The sequence below is a fragment of the Stylophora pistillata genome, chromosome 7 (genome assembly GCF_964205215.1).
Source record: "Stylophora pistillata chromosome 7, jaStyPist1.2, whole genome shotgun sequence".
Lineage (NCBI taxonomy): Eukaryota > Metazoa > Cnidaria > Anthozoa > Scleractinia > Pocilloporidae > Stylophora > Stylophora pistillata.
This window is the reverse complement of record NC_142525.1, coordinates 21,923,895-21,949,222: the sequence shown is the minus strand read 5'-3', so window position 1 is coordinate 21,949,222 and position 25,328 is coordinate 21,923,895. Positions and strand designations below refer to the sequence as shown.

At 34.3% G+C, this 25,328-nt stretch overlaps 1 protein-coding gene across 1 annotated transcript; it reads left to right on the top strand.

Annotated features, from left to right (window-relative positions):
* The first annotated feature begins 1,412 nt into the window (after window positions 1-1,412).
* LOC111343792 (transmembrane protein 145) lies at window positions 1,413-24,129 on the top strand. The gene is made up of 18 exons (XM_022950986.2): window positions 1,413-1,570; window positions 1,687-1,761; window positions 1,933-2,004; window positions 8,318-8,444; window positions 9,870-9,940; window positions 10,323-10,401; window positions 10,621-10,692; window positions 11,660-11,728; window positions 12,055-12,135; window positions 15,262-15,340; window positions 15,678-15,771; window positions 16,331-16,405; window positions 16,784-16,881; window positions 18,165-18,224; window positions 18,519-18,579; window positions 19,059-19,118; window positions 20,202-20,363; window positions 21,262-24,129. The coding sequence occupies exons 1-18, from the start codon at window positions 1,445-1,447 to the stop codon at window positions 21,376-21,378; spliced, it is 1,578 nt and encodes a 525-aa protein (XP_022806721.1). The 5' UTR covers window positions 1,413-1,444; the 3' UTR covers window positions 21,379-24,129.
* The last annotated feature ends 1,199 nt before the right edge of the window (window positions 24,130-25,328 follow it).

Below are 25,328 nucleotides of genomic sequence, written 5' to 3'. Positions count from 1 at the left end.
TCGATTGACAGTCCGGGGACAAGCAGGGCTCGACACTTACGGTAGCAACCTAGCCACAGACTAGTAGAAATTCAGTTTTGGATAATGATTTTTGATTTCCACAACCCAGTTTGGCTAGTAAACAAATAGAAATTGTTGTAACATCTAAGTTGTCACTAACCACTTGGCTATTAAGTTGAAAAGTTGGTGTCGAGCCCTGACAAGGCAGGGAATTAACGCAAACAGAATAGGTATTTAATGTGAATAAAAATGTATCTTTCAGCCACAAAATTTTCCTATGCTCTTCATACCTGGTGCAATATATACAGCTTGCCACTTCTCTCGAATTCGAAAGTAAGGGGTTCGTTATTCTTTTTTTTTTTTTATTATTTATTTTTTTTTTTATCTCTTATGATTCTCTTTCCCTTTCCCCTTTTCTTTTTCCTTTTCACCTTATCAATTTACATTCTTCCTCAAGAGATACGTTTTTCCCGTTCTAAACAGAACGTCACCACTCAGTTTATTGCGGTAATCGACGTTTAAGAGGCCAACTACCGAAGCGCAGCGTTTGTATTTCCTTTTCGTGTTTTTTGAAGTAAAGGGCTTTTTCTAGTTGGAGAGACAAAATCAAACGAGATCATTGTAAAAAAATGGATTTCAAACGTACCAACAAATATTGCTTACTTCTACTTGCAGAATAAAGAGCTTTTGACAAGGTATTTTTTACGTTCAAATTCGGATAACAAGCCGAAATGCAGAGTCGAGACTCAGAACAAACATCAAACTAAACTTGGTCAGTAGCTGGTGTCAGCTAGCTAAGACTGAAGAAGCGAAAGATAGAGTCAGTCACGGGAGAGGAAAAACAGAAGTAGAAAAAAGTTACTATTTTGCGATAGCTACTTTCAAATTCTGTCAAATTTCTCAAAATACCTTGCTATGGCTGTCCAAAATGTCACGCTTGTCAGATATGTGTGGTTCAAATATTAGGATACCGAGAAATAAAAACTACCGCCGCAAAAAATTTTTAACTGACATATTTCATCGAGCGTACAAATTTTGCCATTAACTTTTTTGTAATTTTTTCGAGGACATAAAAAATTTCATCATTTTCCAATTATGGCTTCAGCCAAGCATTTGTAGCTTTCTACGTCATAAACTATTGTACAAGTAGGTGTTCATTACTCTAGGAGTAATTACGTACAGGGCTCTTGAATGAATAAATAAATCAATGGTAAAACTAACAAGGGAAACTAGAGTAAATGTCAAAATTGATCCGATCATTCACTACAGTCATAACTGTATGACAGGATCGATTCCTGATTAAAAAAAAAAACCAACAAAAAAAAGAAAATAATGCATTGGCGTTGAAACCCCGATTTGTGGCGTTAAGAGGGTTCCTTGCATTTGAATGGTTACCCAGCAACTCACACACAGATTGTCACAAGTAAACCATGTTGATTTGCATATGTTATGGGAAGGAAAAAAGATGGCGACAGGATTACGATCTTGGCTGTTAGCGTTATGTGTAACGTTACTCCACGTGAAGAGAACGAGTTCCAAAATTGTAGATGGAACTATAGATATAAGAGAAGTAAGTGCAGTTAATTACAACAAGAAAACAGGATTTCAATTCAAGATTGAGGCGCGCGCATTCGAACGATTTGTGGGGTTTCGCTAATTGCTCCGTTTTCCATTGAATTTTTCTAGGATTGGACTTTTTTGACGAGATTTTGCTACAAAGATTCTGTAGGAGAACTCAAATATCACTTTGAATATCCAGAGGTAAGTTCTCATCGGATGAACTGTTTGAAATGTTTTGATCAGCATGCCACAAGTATCGTCGAAGTGTTATGGTTTGATGCCGCTAGCTGTTTCTCCTTATATTGTTTATTGTGATTGTCATGAGACTTACATGTTCATGCTCCAGCTTATGCGTTTTCTTTTTTCTTGCAGTCTTATGCTACACAGAATATTTTTCTTTATTTCGATACTCAGTGGCCAAATGTGTACCCTAAACCTGAGATGGTAAGCTTTTCGTAGTATTCACCTGAAAACATACGCTATAGTTAATGCGCATTTTCTCCTTCTTTTTCTCAAATTTAACTCATTATGTTGTCGAAGACTGGTGTTCTATTCATAATAAGTCACGAGAATGAGTGATTTTCATTTCCTCAGGGGTGTGTTAATAAAACAGGCAACTATTTTCTCGAACAAGTTTCACGTCAATCGCTTCCTAACATGCATGATATATCGTCAACCTTGATGGTCATTACGCAGCAGATTCATTTCATCGTTACATGCGGTTAGGATATTGGAAGGGTTATTTGTTGTTTGGTTGGCCTTGATTCTAATATTGTTCGAATTTGTAATGATATGCGTTATAAGATGGACTACAGGACAAAATTAATATCATGCACAATTATAACAGTTTCCTTATGTCTTTTTTTTTTGTGGTGAAAAGCATGTTTCTCTCCTTTGGTATTTGAGAGAAATACGATATTTCCTCTTTCAGAGCAGGAAGGGGGAAATAGAAAGCAGTATTTTGTGTTGTTGCTAGGCGAAAAATAATGAAAAGTGTATTAATTGACCTGTTAGTATTTTAAGAACATTGAGGAAACCAGCTAAAATCAACCAAATTTGGTAGAATTACCTTTGCAACTGTTTCAAGGTTTCATATAAACAGGTGTTTGTTTCCTTATTGAAAACAGGTCTCATGAAACTGGCCAAATATACTGAATTATGCTTTGCTGACTGACTGTGTCAAATAAACTTTGAGGAAAGTCATTTCTACTCTACAAATATGGCATAAAATGTAGCTAAAATATTGCATGTATAACCTTAAAAGGTGCTATAGCTGTTTGAACAGATCACTTTGTTTTCATTACGTATAATTTCATGGCCACCTTTAAACCACTCGGTTTGCAGTTTGCATAGAATGATAGGACACTCTTGTTACTCCAAACAAAATGCTTCTTTTCTTTCTGCTGGAGGAGTCTTGATTTGATAATTATTTTCTCTGGAAAGAACAGATGTGATATCATATTCTGTATAGCTGTCTTAATAATGTGTCTGTGAAACTTGAGCAATCCTGACATAGAGAAGTTAATTTGTGGTTTAAGCAAGACAAGCTCAGAATAACATGCCAAGTGATTCTATAAGCTCTGTAAAGGATGTGAACATGTTTGCTCCTGAGTTCTCATTTTTGTCTAAAGTAATTTTCTTCACTGTCTGCCATACAATTCTTGTGATGTTAGATCAGAGAATGTGGTTTTTAGATCAACTATTAATAAATCCCCTAATTGATAGTTTCCCTTTATTCTCATCACTTGTCTACTTGGTATTGTACAATTTGGTATTGTAAGGAGAAATTCTGTCATGGTTACTCACTGGAGTTAAAGGTTATGGGGGGACACATTAATAATCTGGTATACAAACATTTTGAGTTGAGCCAATGGACCATTCTACTGTCTTGTAAATCTAATTTACTTCGAGGTAACTGGTTACTGTACTGGTAACATTTTCTTCCCTTGCCATTGAATTATATTCACACAGAAGAAACTTTCAAGACACAGACTTTCACAAGTTTCAAAATGTTAATTCATAAGGAGTTATTTGTGACTCTTTGAGCAGAAAATTCAAAGCTGCAGCATCCTAAACAGACAATGTGTGAAGTAGAAGTGACAAAACAGTCTCAACAAATGCATTTTTAGTGAACAGAAAATAAGTTTTCAAATTGTGTTGGTTTTTCATAATTTAAAGATCAGACGAAACCTAAATGTAAAAAAGTCTGACATATTTAAGTTCACACAGTAATGAGATGGACAGTCAGACATAGTTTGATGTTACTCTGGTTTAAAAATGTAGTGAATGTAACTGAAATTACAATTTGTTGACCCCACATTTCAACACTCCTGTCTAGTGCCTTCATCAGGGGTGATCTGATCATTGCAACAAGACGCCCTTTTATATGCTCAGCATATAAAAGGGTCGTTTGTTGCAATGATAAGATCAATGATCTGTAATTTCGTTTACATACATTAAATCTCTAAACCAGAGTAGCATTAAACCATGTGAAAAAGTCTCTTTCATCTTTGGATGGTTGTCACAAGGGTGCATGGGCTGGTCGAGGAGACAAGACATTTCAAAATACTCAATCATGGTTTAAGTGTACAACTGGGCTCTATTTAATGCTTGACATCTCCCTTTTTTTTTTAATTTTGAAGCTGAGAGCAAAAAAAAGAACTGCCAAGGAATTATGATCTTTCCATTTGCCAACATCAATCACAATCAATAAGTAAACAATTACATGCAAAGCTGTCTTTTGATGTAGAGTATTAAAGGAGCTATTCAGGTCTTGTAACAAATTATATTATGCACAAATGTTAAAAAATTTCAAAATACTTCAAAATTGCCCAAGAAATGCAAAGTCTTAGCAGTACCTAGCCCAAACTTTTCTATATTGGAAACATGGGGACCCAGAATAAATTAGAGCTTCTAAAAAGTAAGAATAGGCATTAATGGCAATGGACAGCATTTAGTAATTACTCTATAATTTTCACAATTCTCTATAGATTAATAAATCTTGATATCTAAATAGAATTATAACATAGCTTGTAAATTTGTGCAATCAAATTCAATAGCAAGAACGTGCTTCAATTTTCCTTTGTGCACACTGGTGATGTCAGCAAACAAATGCCTTGCAAAAAAATTGTTTTCTTCTGAGTGACTTCAGCATTTTCATTAAAAAACAGGAAAAACTCTGCAAAAAGTCAAACTAGACGTGGCAACAAGCAAACAAGCCGATAAAGATCTGCCTACTTTTTCTTTGGGAATGGATTTTTTAACTCCCGAGAAAACTCAGAGAAAGGGAAAACAAAATAATCGACGGTTTCTAACTTCATTTCCATGCATGAATTCACCTGTCAGTTTTTGACCAATCTGAGACAAGATCATTGAAGCATGGCGAAATACTTTTCCGAACAAAATAAACGCATTGAAGCATAGGAGAGGGAATTTCTGCCCTTTATACGTAAACTACAGCATGGAAAATGTTATAAAACAATTGGTTCATACATGAGCTGTGCATTCATCAAGATATGAAGCACTTGGGAAGTTTGGAGAGTACTCAAGAAGCTAGAGTTGCTCTCGGCTGCTCCTCGAGCAACTCTTACACATCTTTCGTGCTCTCCAAACTTCCTGTGTGCTTCATATCTCGATGAATGCATGCTGATGTATGAACCAATTGTTAATCTAATTTTGTTTTATCAAAATTTGTCATGTTATAACCTTTTCGCAGTAAATGTGATTGAAGCTCTGGGAAACAATTTTAATGTTATTGTTCGCTTTTCAAGACACTGTTGATAAATATCTTCAGTAGTTGCTGATTAATGAAAAGAAACCTTAATTGCAAGGCATTCAAAGGAATACTCCTTAAACATTTTGTTTTACAATGCAAGTAGTTTTTTGGCTTAATTTCTATGGGATTGTGTCAGTTCTTTGAACAAAGCTCAATGTATTATACTAAAATGTGATTTTCATGCATGGCTGTTATTTTGAATTATGTAAATTAAAACCCAATTGGTGACAACCTTTCAACCAGTGTGTAAAGTCTTCAGCTTTATAAAATTAATTAAATTGCCAAATTGTTATGAAAAATATTTAAAAAAAGAGAGGCCTATCTTGAATTGTAACCAATTTCACTTTCAATTTGGGAAAGTCTTGGTTCAATCACATGAGGAACCTCTTTCTTTTGCTTCTGTATTTTTCGTGTGTGAAACCAATATTAACAACCTGCCAACTGATAGGTTTTTGTACATGCAGTGCTCAGTGCCATTAGTAATTAGAGAAACAGGTGTCTATTTGCTGAACTGTTTTGAAGTTTTTACACCTCATATTATAAAGAGCTGGGAAAATAGTGCCTATAGATTTACTACTCTTCGGATGCCAGTATTCCGGAATGTACTTTTTTCCCTGTCAGCTAGAAATTAAGAATATTGGTGATGGATCTACATGAGAATAACCTTTGAAGCATAACAGCCAATCAGTAACAAAGTGGACCTACAAGGACATAATATCTAATACTCGGAAAACTAATGAGGATCCAAATGCACCAATGACAGTGGACCATCATAAAAAAAAAAAGGTGCTACAAGTAGCGCTACTTTAGACATTGTCGCATGAAGAAAGACTAGAAGTACTGCAGTCAAAATGTTGTGAACAATAAATGATTTATTCGCCTGTCTCTTACATCAAGAGACAACAATTAAATGTTCATTTAATATGTACAAAACCATTGCACAGAATGCCTGGACATCATCAATTATTCATCAGCACTGAAGTGGGAGATTTGAATGCAACTGCACCTTGAAAAGCCCAGAATAAGAGAAGAAAGGGCCAAACTAGCAAAGCAGTGTTGATAAAACTCGTTTTCCAATAGCCAAAAGCAATAAGTGAGAAACCCCAGAGCGGGTTTTTGAAGAGGACGGGTTTATCTTTAATTTAAGCTTAAAAATAGGAAGTTTGAGAAAGTGTAAGGACTATTTCTGAGCCTTTGAAAATGACTAAAACATTTTTAGTATAAAGGCCAATTTCAAAAGCAATTTTTTAAAAATTCAAACCGGCTTCCAAAAACCCAAGAAGGGGAAATGTAAAATGGAGCTTTCCTGAAACAGAATCCATTTTAACTTTGAAAATTAGTGAGCGAAAACCAATATTTCTCACGGCTTTAAAATTTCCTGTCGAAGTTGCTTTTGAAAATGGTGCGTTTTGAGTTCTACTTCATTGTTTTCAGCCCACGGTTGAATAACAATAGCTGTCAAACCAGACGATGGCCTATTCAAGAAAACCACTCATTTATAATAAAGACAATTTACCGCGTGTTTTAAAAATGATCTTAGTGCATCAGCTGATTTATACCACTTGACCAAGCCATGATGAATTATGAAAGCAAAATTAGTTCATAGAATCCCTGATTGACCCTATTCTTATACATGAAGTTCCACCTTTTCTTGAGGAAAGCAATCCAGTATAATTCATGTAATTCAAATGAGCGCTGAAGCTTCTTCGGCCTCCCACACAGTCAAGTAACGAATAAGACCTATTTCGGCAGTTGAACTAATCACTGTGTAAGTTCACTCTTAACACAGTGTGTGACTGTATTTCATTATGAAGAAACAAGTGTCAGAGTGACTTGAAGTGACCCATTACGTCCTTCCATTATGGACAAATATTGCAAGTGGTTTTTTCTGACGAAAATCAAATCCTAAACAGGAAATGATAGAACGAACGTGTTTGTTGAGTAAGATAGAGGAAGAGATGAAAATGTAACAAACGGTTTCAAAATCAAGCACTATTCTAGCTTGTAACACACGCATGTAATGTGTGACTTTTTTTCTAACAACGGCTTAAACAATAATTTTATGAGCTTTTGTTTTTTAGCTCCACCTTGAAAAGTTAATGAGCTAAACCAATATTCCCCGAGGAAGAATGCGCGCGTGATCTTTGACCAATGATAACCCTCTAAAATACGTTTCGCTGCTAATATTACAGATTTATAATTTTTTCGCTACTGCAAGTAAATGTCTCAAGAACAATAGGCATTCTGCAGGATGCCCTGATAAACATCAACACTTCCTGTAACTTTTAGAAGCCTTGCTGAAATTCATGATTGTTAACTTAGTAATTTAGGAACTTTTTCCTCTCTTTCCACAAATCAACTAGCAGGGGTTCTTTCTGTGTTTAATTCATTTTGATATTTAATAATTAATTCAGATATTAATTACATGTAAGTAACAAATTAATTAATAAGTCAATATTGACTGCCTAACTTCAGTCAGCTACCTTTCACAAGATTGGAAATTCTGTGATTTCTAGCGCTTCATCATTCTAAGTGGTAGTAACTTGTGAGTAGCCAAGCAGATGGTGTTTTGATCCCCTAATGTTATTTTCTGTAGTTAGTCAAGCATTTTAACCTTGCTGTGGACTTAAGTTTTGCAACTTTTACAATTATAATAGAAGTTTTGTATTGTTAAACTATTACTTTTTATTGATTATTGTAATCATTTAAACTGTGGTTGCACAAGTCTCTTGGGTCTTTTAGAGGGAGGGGTCAGTAGGGAGATTTTTTTTAAAAAACTTCCTTGCAGAAGATTATGCTTCAAGTCACTTTGAATAAGGCCAGTGAAAACTTTTAACATGTTTGTATTTTTGGCTTTTTCTCAGATTGATATATATCACAAGTTATGAGATGGACTAGCAGACTGTTGGACCTTTGGATAATGCAGTCTTCAGTGTTGTCAGTCTCTTGATCATCACTAACAATAAGATGTTTTTTCAACAGACTTGTTTAGATAAAGAAGACAAGGTTTACAGAGGGAATAATCAAGTTGTAAACCTCACAACCAGCTATGTGTGGTCTGGATGTGAAAAGAAACAACTGCTTAACAAAACTTATTTAGAGTGCATCGGTAAGAATAATACAGTAAAGCTAGCATCTGCAACAAAATCAGTTGACTTGTCACATCTACATTATCACTTTTAATTAAGGTGGCTGAACACAGTTTTCACGCACGCTTTTGCAATTCAGCGCATGCACAAGGATTGCAAAAAACAAACCTGCTGTCAACAGAGCTCTCTTTTTATTTACTCAACATGTACCTGCACTATCTGTGCTATTTTTCTCTATAGTTGGTGCAGTGCACAGAGGGCTTTAATCTTTTATTACAAAGATATGTTAGTAAAGTTAATGGTGCAAAGAACCCAGCAATTCTCAGCTCTTTCATTGTTACCGAAAGAAACCAGTTAAATGCAGCGCATGCATAGTAAGTTGAAAAATTGCGATTGAATGGAAAATTGCTTTCTCGGAAGTATGCCTATTTCTTGAGAACCACACATTAGAATTTCATGAAATTTGGCATAAAAATACTTTAGGAAATAAGTAGCTGGAGTATTAAAAAAAACTGATTTTAGACAAAGGAAATTGTAAAAAATCGAGTGAACCTTCAACAAGGGATAATCAAAGATCTCTCTGTTAAATTTTTAGCAAAATGGTGTTAACTTGTGAGTATCATTACAAGCTCGCTGCATGCAAATTATAAAGAAAATCTAAAGACTAGATTTTCCACAGAGAAACAAAACTGATTTTAATTGCCAATTTATGTCTATTCATGTCACCATGGCAATGGCACATACGTCAGCTTAACTATCGAAAAAGCAAAGTTTGTGTTGTTAACTTTCCTGCTGCCAATTTTGGCGACCAAGAGATCAAGGGTTTTAGAGAAAATGGTTAAAGAAACAAAGGTATCAAAAACTGTGTTCAGCCACCTTAAGGAAGAACAAACTATTTTAGAGATGGAATTTTAAATGAACCACATTTCACCATAACAACCTTTTTTTGGTATTCACTCCTACAACTTCATAGCCTTTAACACAGTGGAACATTGTTTAAAGGGTTTTTTTGGGGGGAGCAGGGGGGGAGGTTGTTCAAGGATTGGTCTAAGGGATGAAATTGGTGAGCTAGTTATTCCAAAATGTTGTGATATCAATGGCAGTGTACATGAACTATGTCAACCATTTTGTTGCAGATTGTAGATCTAAATCAAAATGCTTCTATGGAAAAGTGTGGGATAATCAGTAGCCCCAGTTGGATCAGCACAAAGAGTCACTTCAAGTGACAAGCATTTAATTTCTCCTCATATTTTCATCCCTGGATCACACATGAATGTCACGAGGGAATGATCACCAACTAAAGAAGTATTGAAAATTATTCTCTTGTGACCATGTGGTGGTTCATCGTAACAAATGACCAAAATGAGAAACAAAAGGAACCTAATACCTCAGGTTGAATTTTTATGCTCACTTTACTCACCACTTTTCAACCTCTTTTTTGTTAGGAGACCGGCGTTTTGTATCATCTCGTGAGAGATGGTGGTATATAGCTGTAAGCAACTGCAAGTCTACTAAGGTAGGAATTTTTGATTGATAGTGTTTATCAAAGACTCTCTACAGGCCCTCAATACATAGCTTTGTGGATGATCTTTGTTTTTTAGGGCTAGAAATACCTATTAAAATACTTTTAGAGAGGAATGACAGTCTATAATGTTCTGTTGTTTTACCTGGGATGTAGAATTGATGTAATATGTAAAAATAATTACCAGTATGTCTGCGAAATGAGGAAAAACCTCAAAAGCCAAAGTACACAATGACAGGATAAAATCTTGTTACATTTCGATAGATAAAATACCCATCACCGATAAATAACTGAATCGTAAAAGGATACTTTTTAAAAAAAAAAACTTTGATGATCCAAATGTAATGAGATTGATAAGATATTGAATTCTTTACAGGGACTACTCCTGAAGTACAGATTAGAAATGACAAATGGAGATACATTTTGGAGAAAGCATTTCTCTGCAGATGAACGATGTATGTACTTCCAGGATAGAGGATCGTTTAAAAGTTCATCATTTAAAATATTAATAATTGATCATTTTTATTACACTGAAGGGCATTACTGATCACTTCCATAACACTTAATAATTTAGTATTTTTCATGGTAACCAACATATTTGTTACATGACACATACATACACTGGACTAACTGTTGACAGTTTTAACTTGTTTTCCTTTCCATTTCTTTTTCAGACATTCTTCCCATGGACATAGCATTTTTTATTATATTTAGTATACTGTGGCTTCTTGGCATCCATATAGCAAGTAAGAATCGGTCATGAAGTTATTAATTTACCAGGTTATATTTAACAATTATTCGCCGAAGGCGAGGTGAATATCATTGAATAATTCCCGAGACGAAGTCGAGGGGATCATTCAACAATATTCGCTAAACCTGAGGCGAATAATTGTTTTCGTATAATTTCAGAGCTGAACAACAAAGAAATTTCTAAAATCATAACATTTTAGTAACATTTATTAACATTTTAGTTTAACATTTTATATAAACTGCGCGGAGCGGTTTATATAGCGTCATATAAGGAACCGCTCGACCAATCAGATTGCTGGAAACTCTTTGTTCAGCTCTGAAATTATACTAAGTTAGCATAATCACTACCTCAAATCATTACTTTCAAGTACATTTTAGGTTTACGTCTCGAAATATTGTTGCAATACTGATGGTTATATCCTGGAAATCTTTTTGTTTTTTGTTCTAAATTATTCAGCGAATCGAAATATGGCATCCAATTTGAATTACCATTGTTTTGGACTTACTAGCCTCGTCTTGACATGGAAACAAAAAAGGATTATCACATCTGTGAGAGGCTAGTCAGTCCAGAACAATGGCAATTCAAATTGGACGCCATATTTTGATTCGGTAAATTGTAATTATTGTTTTGCATTTAATTAAAGTGATAGTAGAGAGCTTTCTGCTCTAGTTTGTTTAATGTCAGCAGCCAATTGAAGCAAATAAATTATAACAATTATAAGAACCACGAAGAATTGAAAGTTAAAACAAACAAACAACCTGAAGCATGGAAAAAAGCACATGAACCAGCTGAGCTTGGTTTTAGTTTTGCATCTGATTGGTGCAAGTTTTCTGGGTCAATTACAAAGTGTAGGAAAGCAAAACCAGTGCCAATATATATTTGATATGAAAAAATAATACTCTAACTTACTTATAACTAGATACAATTCCAATTATTTGATTTATAATTCCTTTGCACTGCAGGTCAACTAACGTCTCGAAGATTATTTCACTTCTCATACAAACTATATTTGTGTTCCATGACATTTGAAGGTAATAAAAGTTTTAAAGTTGTCATAGACAACACAGTTAGTTACTAGACAAGTTAACTCTCTTTTCACATGTTAGTTTTTCCGTAAGAATCTTTCTTTCAAATGTACATCCAGGGTTCTGTTCAATCATTGAAGGTAGGCAATTACATGGAAGCTTGCCCTGTTAGCAATGGGCTGCCCAAGATTTCTTAAAACTGGGAAAAATCCCAGCAAACTCTTGAACAGTAGTTATTAATGGTTCATGTATTCCAAAATTTTTTTGTATGCATTTATTTAGTTAATTTACAGTGATGATTTTAAGTAACTGAATAATTGTCTTGTTTGCAGTTCTTAGCTTGATGTTCTACCTGATATATTATATCGAGTTTGGAAAAAAAGGAATTGAAAAGTATGGAATTTCAGTTGTAGGTTAGTGAATTGTGTTTTGTGTAGACATTTGAAAGTTTGCTCAGTCTAAGTTAAAAGTCAAAATAATGAGAATCTTTGAAAATATAAATATATATATATATATATTTTTTTTATAGCGGTTATAAATTAATGACAGGAAGATTGTTTCACCATTACTCTTAGTTTTACGCAGCTTGGGCTGCGATTGTCAGACAGTTTATTATCGATGGAAAACATACCGTGCTATAAAGTCAATTTATAAATAGAATCATAGTTAAAATAATAGGAAGCAATTAAGAAGTCAAAAGGAGTTTTATAACCGCTATTGAAACACTCTGCAACCTGCATCGAGCACTTTTTCACAGCCACGACCTCTCCTAGTCTGTTTATATTTATATATATATAAGAAGTAGCATACATACACAATATATATATATATAGTATATATATAGTATATATATATACAGTATATATACACAATATATGTACACAATATATATAATTATATATAGAGAGAGTAGCGAATAAATGACCAAATTGATAACCAACTCTTGGATTATATATATATATATATTTATAAATTCTTGAACTTGATTTGAATGTATTTCAAAGAGTGCTCAACTCTTAGAGGAGCATTGATAATTATAACAAACTCGTTCAAGACTTCAGAGGTAGTTCATCGTTTTATTACGACAGCTCTGTTTCGTATGGTCAAAAATATTTTTGAGCAGATGCTTTTTATGAAAACAACTAAGATTCCTGAGTCGCCCAGGAACAAAAGTAAGGCGTCAGGGGCCACCAGGTGCTGCTAGACCACAGCCCTGTATCAAATAATAATTATATATATATATATATATATATATATAGGAAGTCTTCAAGTCGATTTTCGCGTGGAACAGTGCTCAATACGTTGAAGCAGAGCAGAATAAATATTGTGAGAGGAAAAATATTGTGAGAGGAAAAATGTAGTTACGTCCTTTTTTCCTCTCACAATATATATATATATATATATATATATATATATAACTAACTGCAGACAGTACTGTTTCGGCCTTCTGGGCCTCATATATATATATATATATATATGAATAAATGCTGATAGTTTTGAAAGAAACTGTTTGGGGCTGCATCGGTGGGAGTAACAAAATAATTTGGATACATCAACAAAGTTGAAATGGTAAATTGGCCACCGTAACTGTTACAAAAACTGGCGTTTCGAGCGTTAGCCCTTTGTCGGAGCGAAGGCTAACGCTCTGACAAAGGGCTAATGCTCCGACGAAGGGCTAACACTCGAAACGTCAGCTTTTGCAACAGTTACAGTGGCCAATTTACCATTTCAACTTTGTTGATATATCCAATATATATATATATATATACACACATTATTTGTTTATTAATTACACATAACACGAGAATTTTACTCCATAAAGTTCATTTGTAGAAATCTATACCTATACAGCCAATCAGAATGGCGCACAGCTCTTTCACATGTCAAAGTATAACCAATCAAATTGCTCAAAAGAATTACACAGGTGCTTGCTTGCTTGTGCTTGCAAAATTTTTGCATCTGCTTGCATGCTCGTATTCTCAATTTAAAAGTGCTCACAAAATTTGGCCTTTGCTTGAATTGCTTTATTGATACATCGTACTTAGATCTAAAAAAAAACTTTAATTTGTAAGTGCAGTTTTCCATTCAGCACTTTATTCCCTTGATGTACATGTACTGCGATATTTTCCATTGCCATTTAATTTGCATTGTTAGTGAGTTTTTGTTTCTAATTTGGGTTCAGAAAATTTGCGTTTTTGTTTCTAATTTGCATTGTTAGTGAGTTTTTTTTCTAATTTTTGTTCAGAAAATTATTTCAATGAAAATTCTCGTGTTATGTGCAATAAACAGCTCACAACATAGAAAGTGCTTTGTATGGGGTTTTATTCACTTGTAGTTTGTTTCAAAAGCCCTCACTCACTTGTACCTTGCTCGTTTGGGTTTTTGACACAAAAAACTAGTGAATAAAACTCCATATGCCTCACTTTCTATGACATAACTATATATATGTTTATCTTTGAAAATATAGGTACATTTACTGAAATTTACAAAATAACAAAAGTATCATTGAAAATGGATTAATATTATTTTTTAGCCCTTGCTGTACCGCCTCCTGGTTAGCTCCTTTGGTTAGAGCGCTGGATTGTGTTGTGCGGGAGGTCGAGGGTTCGAGCCCCGGCCGGACCAATACTCATGGTCTTAAAATAACTGAGGAGAATTTGCTACCTTTCTATAACATCAATGAAATGGTTAGATATTCTAGTCTTCTCGGATAAGGACGAATAAATGGAGGTCCCGTCTCCTGCAGGGTTAGGGGTAGGAGACGTTAATTTCCCACACACGAGATTACTGTGTGATGGATGTCCTCCCCTGGGGTGGGATGTGTGGGGGAAAAGGTGAGGTCGTTACATGGACTAAAGCGGCTGCCAGAGGCGCCTGATAATGCTGACGTCCGATCTCAACCTTAGTAACACTGTAGACCTTGGCAATTCAGCCTATGCTGCTATTAAGGTATCGAATCATTCACTTTCACTTTCACTTTCACTTTCACTTTCACTTTCACTTTCACTTTCACTGTATGCGGGCACTAAGATTATCTTAATATGCTTCGTTCTAAGTCTAGAAGTAATTAGTACACTGCAGTCTTTTCTTCTTGACTAGAAAAAAAGATTTGTATGTGTAATAGGACCAGTGGACATGCTGTCCAATTTGGAAATAGTCAGATAAAAAAATTCTGAGGTCAGCCAAATTGCATCCAGTTATTTCCAAAATTGGACAAGCAAGTAGTCTTCTTACCTATTTATTATAATTATTGCGAGTCAGTTGTAATTGGGCATTGCTCAGTCAAGCTATTATTCTTCAATTTTTTTAAACTGTCATATTAAGGGTTTGGATAGTTTGAATCTAACCAAATTAATCCTGAATTGAACAAAATAATTTAAAAAATTAAAGAAAAATAGCTTTGGTGACCATTTCAGTTTAACTACCAGCTATACAATTAAAAAAAAAAGGAACAGCACAGGAGTTGATTTAATGAAGATTGAATTGTAAATGAAAATATAATTATAATCTGTTGATTTAAAATTTTTTTTCAATCTCAGGGCGTGCCTGTCACTACATTTCTCATGTTGTATTCCTAATAATGCTTATTTTGATGGCTAAGGGATGGACAGTGACAAGGTATGGCTAAAGTACATTACCTTAAAAAAATGGTGTTAAATTGAGTTACTTAGCTAAACAGTCTTCCGATTTAAATTTTATCATGGGACCATTTGGCTACCAATTAAGGTAAATTAGGTAAATTTTCAGGTGCCAAAGCATTTAAGTTGAACTATTGTTGGAAATAAAAGACCAGTTGATAGGTAAAACCATGGTTGAAAAGAAAACAGAAAGGGGTGACCACATCATGTGAAATTTAACTTTGTATCTGTATCCCATAGACAAAGTTAGCAGAAGGAGTATCTTTCTAAGAAAGTGAATGTAACTGACCTCACTGGACTGAATCATTTGTTTGCAGAGGACGTATCAGTTCTTCTGGTCAGATCAAGCTCAGTATCTTTGGTACAGTGTACACAGTGTGTTTTGCCGTCCTTTTCTTCTATGAAGCTGCTGTAAGTGGAATGGAATGAAATGAAATGAGTTGCAATTATATCTCCTGTAAATTTTGATTTTAGGACTATAAGTATGTAGTGGTTTATCAAATGGTACAGGTAATAGTTGTGATAAGGAAAGGTATCAAAATGTATGTTAAAATTGCAGAAGAGTACAATTATTGTCACAGCTGTATTCTTGTTCCAGAGTTACCAATATTTTACCAAATTGAATATTTTCTTTGGGGGAGAGAGAGAGAGAGAGAACCAACACTCAACATACCTCAGCCTGCATTACAAAAAAGAAGAATGCAGAGTTCAATATGTAATTATACACTCAGGATCAGAAATTTTCATGGGGTTTGCCCATCTAACCCAACACACCCCACCACCAACCTTTTTAAAGGATAAATGTAATGCCTCTTAAGATATAGAGGTTTTGATTTCTACTTGTTATTACTGTTCAATATCTTTTAGCAGGGTGAGAAATGATCATTGAAAGATTTGATAAAATATTTGTAAGGTTACAATTAAATAAGAGTATAACTTTTCTTATGACAACTATGTGTTGGAATTTAAGGTGTTTGATCCTGGTGAGGTCCTCTATATCTATGAGAGCCCTGCTGGTATTGGAATTTGTGTTCTGAGAGTCATAGTAAGTATATTTGTCATGTTAAGTATATTTGTCATGTTACAGAGCTGGCCTCAAATAGGCAATTCCTCTTTTACTCCTCATTAATTGTAATATTGTAATAATTGTAATATTTGGGGCAAGAACTTAATGGTTAGGTTAGGTGCTGAATTTCCTCTGGATCGTAGCCATTGCATGACTGTCATTATGTGCTTGCTTTTAGTTGATTATACACAAAGGAAATTACTGGTAGTTAATTGGGTTAAGCATGTGGCATAGTAAATTGTTACGCAAAGAGAAAGTTGTTACAACTAATTGATGAAATAAGAAACAAATTTAAGCAGTGAATTATAAAATCAAAGCTGATTATTACCATTAATAATGATGATAAATTACTTTCAGGCTTGGTTGTGGTTCTGTTACGGAACCTTCTTTACACTGAAGCACTATCCAAACAAAAGCAATTTTTACTACCCATTCTGGCTAATCTACACAGCGTGGTAAGTTGGGAAGAGTGTTCAATCACTAAGAAATGCATAATTTATTTTTGCTAGCAAGCCCTAGCAAGGCAGCAGCCTATTCTTTACAGTAGTAAGAAAAAGCCAAAATTTGTCGGATGTAAGATTGGAGACATTGTGCAGTTGATTGCGTTTTCTATATCCAGAGTGCTTGTGGTGACATTGTGTAAAATGCAAGTGGAAATATTGATCGATTTCAAGCAATGCCCACTGAGGTAAATAATTCGACCATTGAGTTACACTTGCCTGTTGAGGCAAAAGAAAAGTATGCAATCATTACTCGTTGTAGCTAATCATTCAACAAAGAGTGGATCACTTGTTAAAGCTAACCATTCAACTGCAAACTCAAATGACTGTTTGGGCTTTGAGACAAATTCTAAATCGATTTCATCCATGGATAGCATCCATTCGACTGTTGCATTCAATTGTTTTTCAACCTTTGAGTCAAAAGAAACTTTCTTCTCAAGCACAACGTTAAGTTGTTGTTTGCTCAATGACATTGAACATTCCTCAACATGTGTTGGTCTTGCCAAAAGGTAGTTTGCGTGTTTTGAAGGACAAAAGCTTGATTGTGATATTTACAGCATAAAATATGGAGAGCACTGACAAAGGTTGATCAATGCAAATGACACCCTTTATCCTTGCCTTTCCTTTTGTTCAGCACTGATGAATACTTGAAATCATGCACATCTTACAAGCAGGCAATTGTCATAATTTTTTAGAAATGTCACTTTCACTATTTTAAGTGAATCAAATGGTCCATTTTATACTTTTGACCCTCGTGCTAGAAACAGTGATGGCATGCTAAATTCACAGCAACTGTATTAAAATTTGGAGATTTGGGTGAACTTTGAACAAAGGAAAATAAAATTTGAACCAAGTATAAAATTGAACTGCAACATATATTTCGATATTCAGCGATTTTTTTCCGTCTTTTTGTTTGTTTGTTTTTTGTTAAAAATAGAATTGCTGTATGTAAGTTCAGCTTTGAAGTAAACTCAACTTAAAAAAAGAGTCTAATGTTCCAGGTTTGGGTCATTTGGCATCTGAGTTGGCCCTACATATTGTGGTTAAATTAGGAGAATGGTCACTATAGCAACCCTTCATATCATGTCAAATGAATGAAATCATTGTGTTAGAAAGCAACATGTCCCAAGTGCTACATATTTATATAAGATTCCACCACTGACACCTGCTTTTCAGTCCTTCTTCCTCTTCCAGATTACAATTTGTTTCTCACCCACAAATAAATTTACTCCTCACAGGTTCCTTGCGGGGCCAATCATGGTTGTTATTTCAGCGTATAGAATACCAAAGTGGGAGAGGTGAGGATGCAGAGTCAGATCATATCATTATACCTTTTTTTGTCTTCCTACCTATTTTAATTGTTAACCGATGGACTGTTAGATCTCAATCATATATTTAAAGGATAATCACAAATTAATATTCAGTAATATAGAAGTAGGTGTGGGTGTGAAAGAGTTTGAAAATGCGATTCTTTTTTCCTGTACATGAGAGGTGAAATTTTAAGCATTGGTCTGTATTTGAGAAAAATGTAAAATTGTCCCCGCAGAGAAAAAATGTTCATGTTTAATAATTAAACCATTTTTTTTTTTCAGAGCTCAAATCGTCAATGGAATTGATTGGTGCATCTCTATTCTGGCACATGCAGTTTTCTTGGTAAGGAATCAATCCATAATGTTTTGATTGTCCTACAACACCTGTTAATTTGTTTAATTGAACAACATTTGAAACATCTCAAAATTAATAACTGATCAAAAACAAATTAAATTAAGTAAAAGGACAAAGCATTTCTAACTATTAAGGATTTATGTTTTTTTTTTGTTTTTTGTGACGAACATGATGGTAAATGACAAATATTGTTGCCCACAATTTACTAAACCTTTTACACCCTAACATCAGTATGCATATTCTCCATACTGTCCTCTATACATTTCCTAATGTGCAGACAAGGAGAATTTGTTTAACAATGAAGAGCTTCTTAGTTGGTGATCATTACTTTTGTTCTCATATGGCCTCAAATGTCTGATTCAGGGATGATATTGTAAGGAGAAATTAAGTCACTCTAAAGGGGTTAAGGAAGATGATGTTATTTCTAGAGGCTTCCCCAGTCTTTAACTGCATTCTTATTCTTACAGGTCATTACCAGACCTTCTGCAGCAAATTCAAATTTCCCATTTCACATGAGAACCAACCAGGTAAGAATGACATATGAATGATGTGAATAATTAACCACAATAGCCTCAGGCTAGTACTCTTGAATTTGTGAGTTTATGTGGTACTGGTCAGGAATGAACTACACAAGTCAATGTCAACTTCTTTACCATTGGCTTACTGAATGCACATTTGTATATACATACACAGATATACTACTGTTGGTTCAAGTGTAGTTAAGTTCGAATGATTTTTAGGTTGATGGGCTCACTTTCCATTTCTGTAAAACTAATTTTTCTTATTCTTTTATAATTACTTAACCACACAGCATTTTATATATTGACATTTGGGTATTTGCACCCTGAGTGGCAGTGTGTTTTTTTGAAAAAACAAGACTTTTTGTTTTGCTAGCGAGGATTAACTAACCACGTTTCTAAACAACTCCATTTATTACACTGGTAGCTTTCTGTCAGTCACTGTACTTTTCACAAGGGAGGTTGAATATGGTTCAAAATCTAAATATTACAGCAAATTGTGTTAGTGATATAATAAACAGTTATCCATTACAATCAAACAAAGATATTTACCCAGTGGTATCTCGCAGTTTCTCACAATTCCTCATACTAGCAAATGACTCAAGTTGCATAATCATGTCTATGACATCACCTAACAAATTCTGATTACAAATTGTTGGCGATACACTTTTAAAAGTATACCCAAGTCAGTGCAATCTTGCTCTCAAAACACAGTGGAAGAACACTCCAGAACTTTTGTTTCGATAGAGTCATTGCTACTATGCCTGCGGTAAGAGAACACAGTTACAGATTCTATGAACAAGACTTTGTTTATCGCTGGTTGTTTAGATTTACAAATGTAATTTTAGATGTAACAAGCTCTTAGATAGTTGTGGTAGTTTGAGATGTGTTTATGTCAATGAAATGATGAACTCTTTAAATCTTGTAATTACAATTGTTTATAATTTCACTAGCTATTAGCTTTGAATCTCATCTGTTACAAATGAAAAGAAATTATTGCTGTCTAATTGATTGTCCATGTTTTTGTCAGACTGTTTGTCCATCTACTTATATCTAGCTATCTGAAGAAATTATGGTGAAATTTCATCTTAGATTGGCATTCAAGAGGCTGCTCCCTCTGGACCAACAGACAATGGAGTTGCATACTACACTCCTCCTCTCCCTAGTGCACCCCCTCCTTACTCTCCTCAACAACCTGGTCACTTCACAGACATCACATCAATGTTTATGGTTAGTGGAGGGACCAATGGCAAGGTAAAAACAAAAATAATAAGAATCTTGTCACTAAAATAGGATTTTTGCCATGTGGGCCTTTAATAGAACTGGGCCTTTTCGCAGCACTTTTGTCACCAGCTGAGTGGCTAATTTGCACTTTGCATTAAAGGTGCAAAAGACTCTAAATGTTAGCAATTTGTTCACTTGCAACTGGGTCATCCAATTCAGAGAACACCTCAATTTGAGTAAAGTTTTGATTTGCTTTTGGTTAACAGGGTTTCAGTTGTTGGAGGGTTATGGCCACTTCAGCAGATAACATTGAGCAGATTGACTGTAAAATGTTATATATACCTAAGGCTGTCTAATATTTAACCATTTTTACCCACATCAAAGGTTATAACTAAAAGAAAACTCTATCCTGATGCAAAATAGCTGAATTAGCAGCTTCAGCTACACAACTTCTAAAACTAAACTGAGTAGGCTTAGATCACAAAGAAAACATGTAGATCAGCAAGAATTACAATTTTTTTTATTAGAATTAGTGATCACCAGTGTTTTATAATTAGGGAAAGAAAACTAGCTAAATTGATTTGCCAAGACTCTAAATGCTGGCAATTTTTTTTTTTCACTTCAGAATAATGTTGTTATACTGGCATTAGAGAATAGAACTGTTGAAAGAAATGTAGATGCACAGGCTGTTAGCCTTTAGTGGCATGAGTAAAAGATATTATTAACAATTAATCTAGATTATTCCACACTTGTTAATAAAATCTGCAAGGAGGCGTCTTATTTATCAGTCATAAAATTATGCTTACAAAGTATTTCTTCCTTACTTTCCTATGGACATGGATCTGAAATGCTGTATCAGCATTATTTATGCTTGGTTTTAACAACTTTTTGATAGTGTGTTTATGATTTCACTTAATCTACTCTGCAGCTGCTATATCCTCCAGCAAATTCTCCAAATGGTTTACAGAATCCATATCCACCCATGAATGGAACACAGAATGGTGGAATGAATGGTATACCAATGATGACGATAAGCCCCAGCTGATCAGTATCTTTGCTGATGACTGTAAATTAGTCTTGTATAAGACTGTTTTGCTATGACGCAGTGATATTAATTTATACCTATTGCATAAACACCAATGAAATACCAAGTGAGCTTTCACACAGAAATGTGATATTTTCACAAGTGAGAATAGCATTGTATATCTTTGCAAGTGAAAATAACACCATTATGATGGTTACATAATAAATTGCACCTTTTGCAGCAAAAGTGAAACTGTTTGGTTTTTCAGTGGTGTTTAATTATATAATAAATAGCATGTTACATGGCCACTTGTGAAATATTTTTCAACACTTTAAGATAAATTTCAGACATCCACGCGGCCATGTAATATTATCCTCTATTTAGTACTTTAGATACATACCTAGTCATTCACTACATGCACCAATTTAAAAATTATTTTTTTGATATTTGTTGTAGATCTTTGATATTGTTTCTCGTTTTGTGCTTTTCATGTGCACCATAAATAACATTTGCTCAGTTACTCTTTTAGACATTTAATGTGGAAGCTCTTAAAGCAGATACTCCAGTAACTTGGTGGCTACACCTAACTCTCTTCATGTAGAACCACTTTTAAAACACTCTGAACCCCCATAACAACTGTTTACTTGCACACCAGCTCTCTTGAAAAGAACCTTCCCATAAACAGAAGTGGGTACTCACAGATGTTATAATTTTAATTATAATAGTTTAATTTCCATTGATTTGAAACTCCTCAGTCTAAGCACTAATCAAAAAACAAGTTTCATTACCCATAAGCCCCTGAATTTTATTTTAATCAAATTGAATCTGAATTTCCTTGTCACAATTATTTTGCAATCAAGTAATTTACAACATAATATTTCAGTGTTCTCCTCGTAATCATCAACACTCATTTACTTTTATTTCAAAATGCTAATCAGTTTGGCCACTTCAAGGCCATCTATAATCAGGTAGCCTCCTTCAGGTAGGGATGTTGTTTTGGTTCAGGGTGGAGAGGGCCTGCAGATATGAGAGCTTCCACTGTAATGTAACTTTTGGTTTAAAACCAAAACAAAGTCTTGTTTAAAGTTGTCTTCATTTTGTGATAGCTAAATTTAAAGCAAAGAGTAAAACTGTTCAGACTTACTTTGTTGAAACTTAGTTATAAGTAAATTTAAAACATGTGAAATGGTACTCAAGTCTGATTTCACTTGAGGGTTAGCCTGCAAAGCAATTGTAATTTTGAGGAGGGAATGCTCAGTTTTTTCTCGATAAAGATAATAATAGCTACCATTTTTGAGTTTGATGGTAGCAAAAGACTGGCCCAAGAAAAAAATTGTGCTATGGGGGTGAGTGATAGTCCAAAGGCAGGAGAGGGAAATGGGTGCGTCAAATAGCTGCAGGAGTGTCCTGGGTGGACTGTTGGCCATAAGTTTTAAGGTGAGAGCTCTTGAATTTGTGCTTATAGAAATGATTAACAATTGTTCACCAAATGGAGGTGATTTATACAGTGGCAAGGTAAATATCCACCACTTTCACCAACCCCAAGGTGTCAATAACTGTTTTAGTGCATCCTGCACAGGAGCAAAATCATTGGACAATATTGCATCGATATGCAATGAAATTTCAAAATTTCTTGCCGTGTTTAAAAATATGTAAAGGGCATTACAAAATGCTGTAATAATTGTTCCTCATTATTTATTTTGAATTGCTTTGAAAGTTAACATAATTTAATTAGCAAACATCAAGAGAATTCACTCAGCATTTAATAGTTTAACCTGGTGGAAGCATAATTTTTGCTAAAATAAAGTCTAAACTTATGAACAATTTGCACATTTTGTGTACATATTAAAGTAACTATAGTTTGGCTTTTATAATAAACATAGCTTTTTATTCTATAATGTAGTTAAGAGCTCTAGATGAATCTTGTTAAATTTCACTAGGTTATTTACTAACTACTGTTCATCCATCCATCCATCCACTGCAATAGGTGTATTGTATATAATAATATACATGAAAAAATTTCTCAGTTCTGATTGGTTAAGATGAATGCAGTTTTCAGTTAATTCAGTGCAGAAGAGTTAATTCAGTGCAAAGAAAGAAACAAACCAGACATTCTGATTGGTCAGAATTATTGGTTAATGTCAATGTCAAGGTCAATGTCACTTGCAGGGTTTGAATAAATTATTTTTGCACGTGATGCACGCACAAAAATTTTTTTCAAAGACCACAAATTGCACGCACCCTACGGGCTCATGCAATTTTGTTAGTCTTTGAAAAAATTTACTCATGCTTATTTATTCAAAATTGCACTCGAAATCATGTGATTACCTATACTAATCATTGTAGCTTTCAGTAACAATGAATATGTACAAATCAACAATTGATCAAACAATTACATATGAAATAAAGTTTTAGTTTTCAGTTCTTAACATTATGTTGCTGTCCAGGCAAAACATCCAAAGAAAAGTTACGATACATAACAGAGAATCCCATTCTTTATTAATTTGTATTATTATTATTTTTTTTTTACTTGCATGGAAGACTGTTCTGTATACATAATCTTAGGTAAATGTTATTCATTTACTAAGTGGCACTAGAAATTTGGCAGATGCATCAGATCATGTGAAGGAAATTAAATTCCAACAGTGCATCATTGCAAATGCCATCACTTTTACCTGGGTCACTTAAACAAAATTAACCAAACATGTTTTACAAAACAAAAACATGTAATTCCAACAATATTAATTAAACTGGGTAAATTTATTTTCAGGACATGGCAAATAATATACTATTGGTGCAATTTACAGCATGTTTTCTGTATTCCAATTGGTCAGTTTTGTGTGAGTGACACTACATTGCAAAGGCAGTTTAAGCGTGCCAAATGTTTTGACAGATTGTCATACAGGGGGCAAAGTTTGCCTTCCAGCGAATGATTCTGTTGAAGTCTGTTAAGTTTTTTTTTTTTTTCTAGAGTACTATACAGGTAACTCTCACAAAGACAGATGCTATTAGGACCAATTTTAACTGCTATTCCCATAGAAGTGTCTGGCTTGGAAAAGGGTTGAGGTCATGCAAGGCCAGTAAATTTGCAAGCCTTTCAGTTAGCAAAACCTACAAACTGAGAATTTTATTGGAAAAAAGGAATCATCTTATGTTCATTTCGGTAACTGTAAATACTCACCGCTCTGTAGCTTAGAATCATAATTGAAAAATATTTTTTTGTTAACACCAAAACCCTATTTTATAATTGGTAAGGAGGCCTAAATTCAGTCAAGCCAAGAGCCCAAAAAAAATGAAAATAATTGAACTTGACTTATATTGTATATTCAACACTTTAAGGGAAAGGACCTCAAAGCCTTTCACTGTTTTTGTTTTTTGGTATATTCAAGGAGGAAATAACAAGGTTGATTTGTTGGCAGATTGCAAGGGTTTGTTTGTTATAAGTTTTTTTCCCCAAAAGACGACAATGAGGATGTGTGGCGTAAGACATCTGATGGTGTGTAGCTTTTGAACCAAAAAGTGGTTGATAATGATGAAGTTTCTCTTCGATAGTAACATATTTACAATCTAATATTTATTTAAAAATAAGTATTAGATTGTAAATATGTTGCTATCATGGAATCGATTTTTGTGGCCAAAAAATATACTTAAACCAAGAGAGTGATTGAAAAACGTAAAAAAAAATTGTCAAAGGTAAGATTTAAACTGAGGAATCAGTATTCAAATTTTTCATAATCTTCCCTTAAATAGATAACATTTGCCTGACTTGTGACAAGCAAAATGCAACAATCAGCGGCGGCCTCCCGACCAACCCGCCAACCGGTGAAGGAAAAACCTCTGAGATCAATTTAACTCCCCTGACTTCTACAATTCATAACATTTCGGTTTCGCTGATTCAACATAAAATTTCCTGATCGTGAAAGGTTCCTTTTTCTCTTTCTATTTCCTAACCTAACACGTTTGTGAGAAGT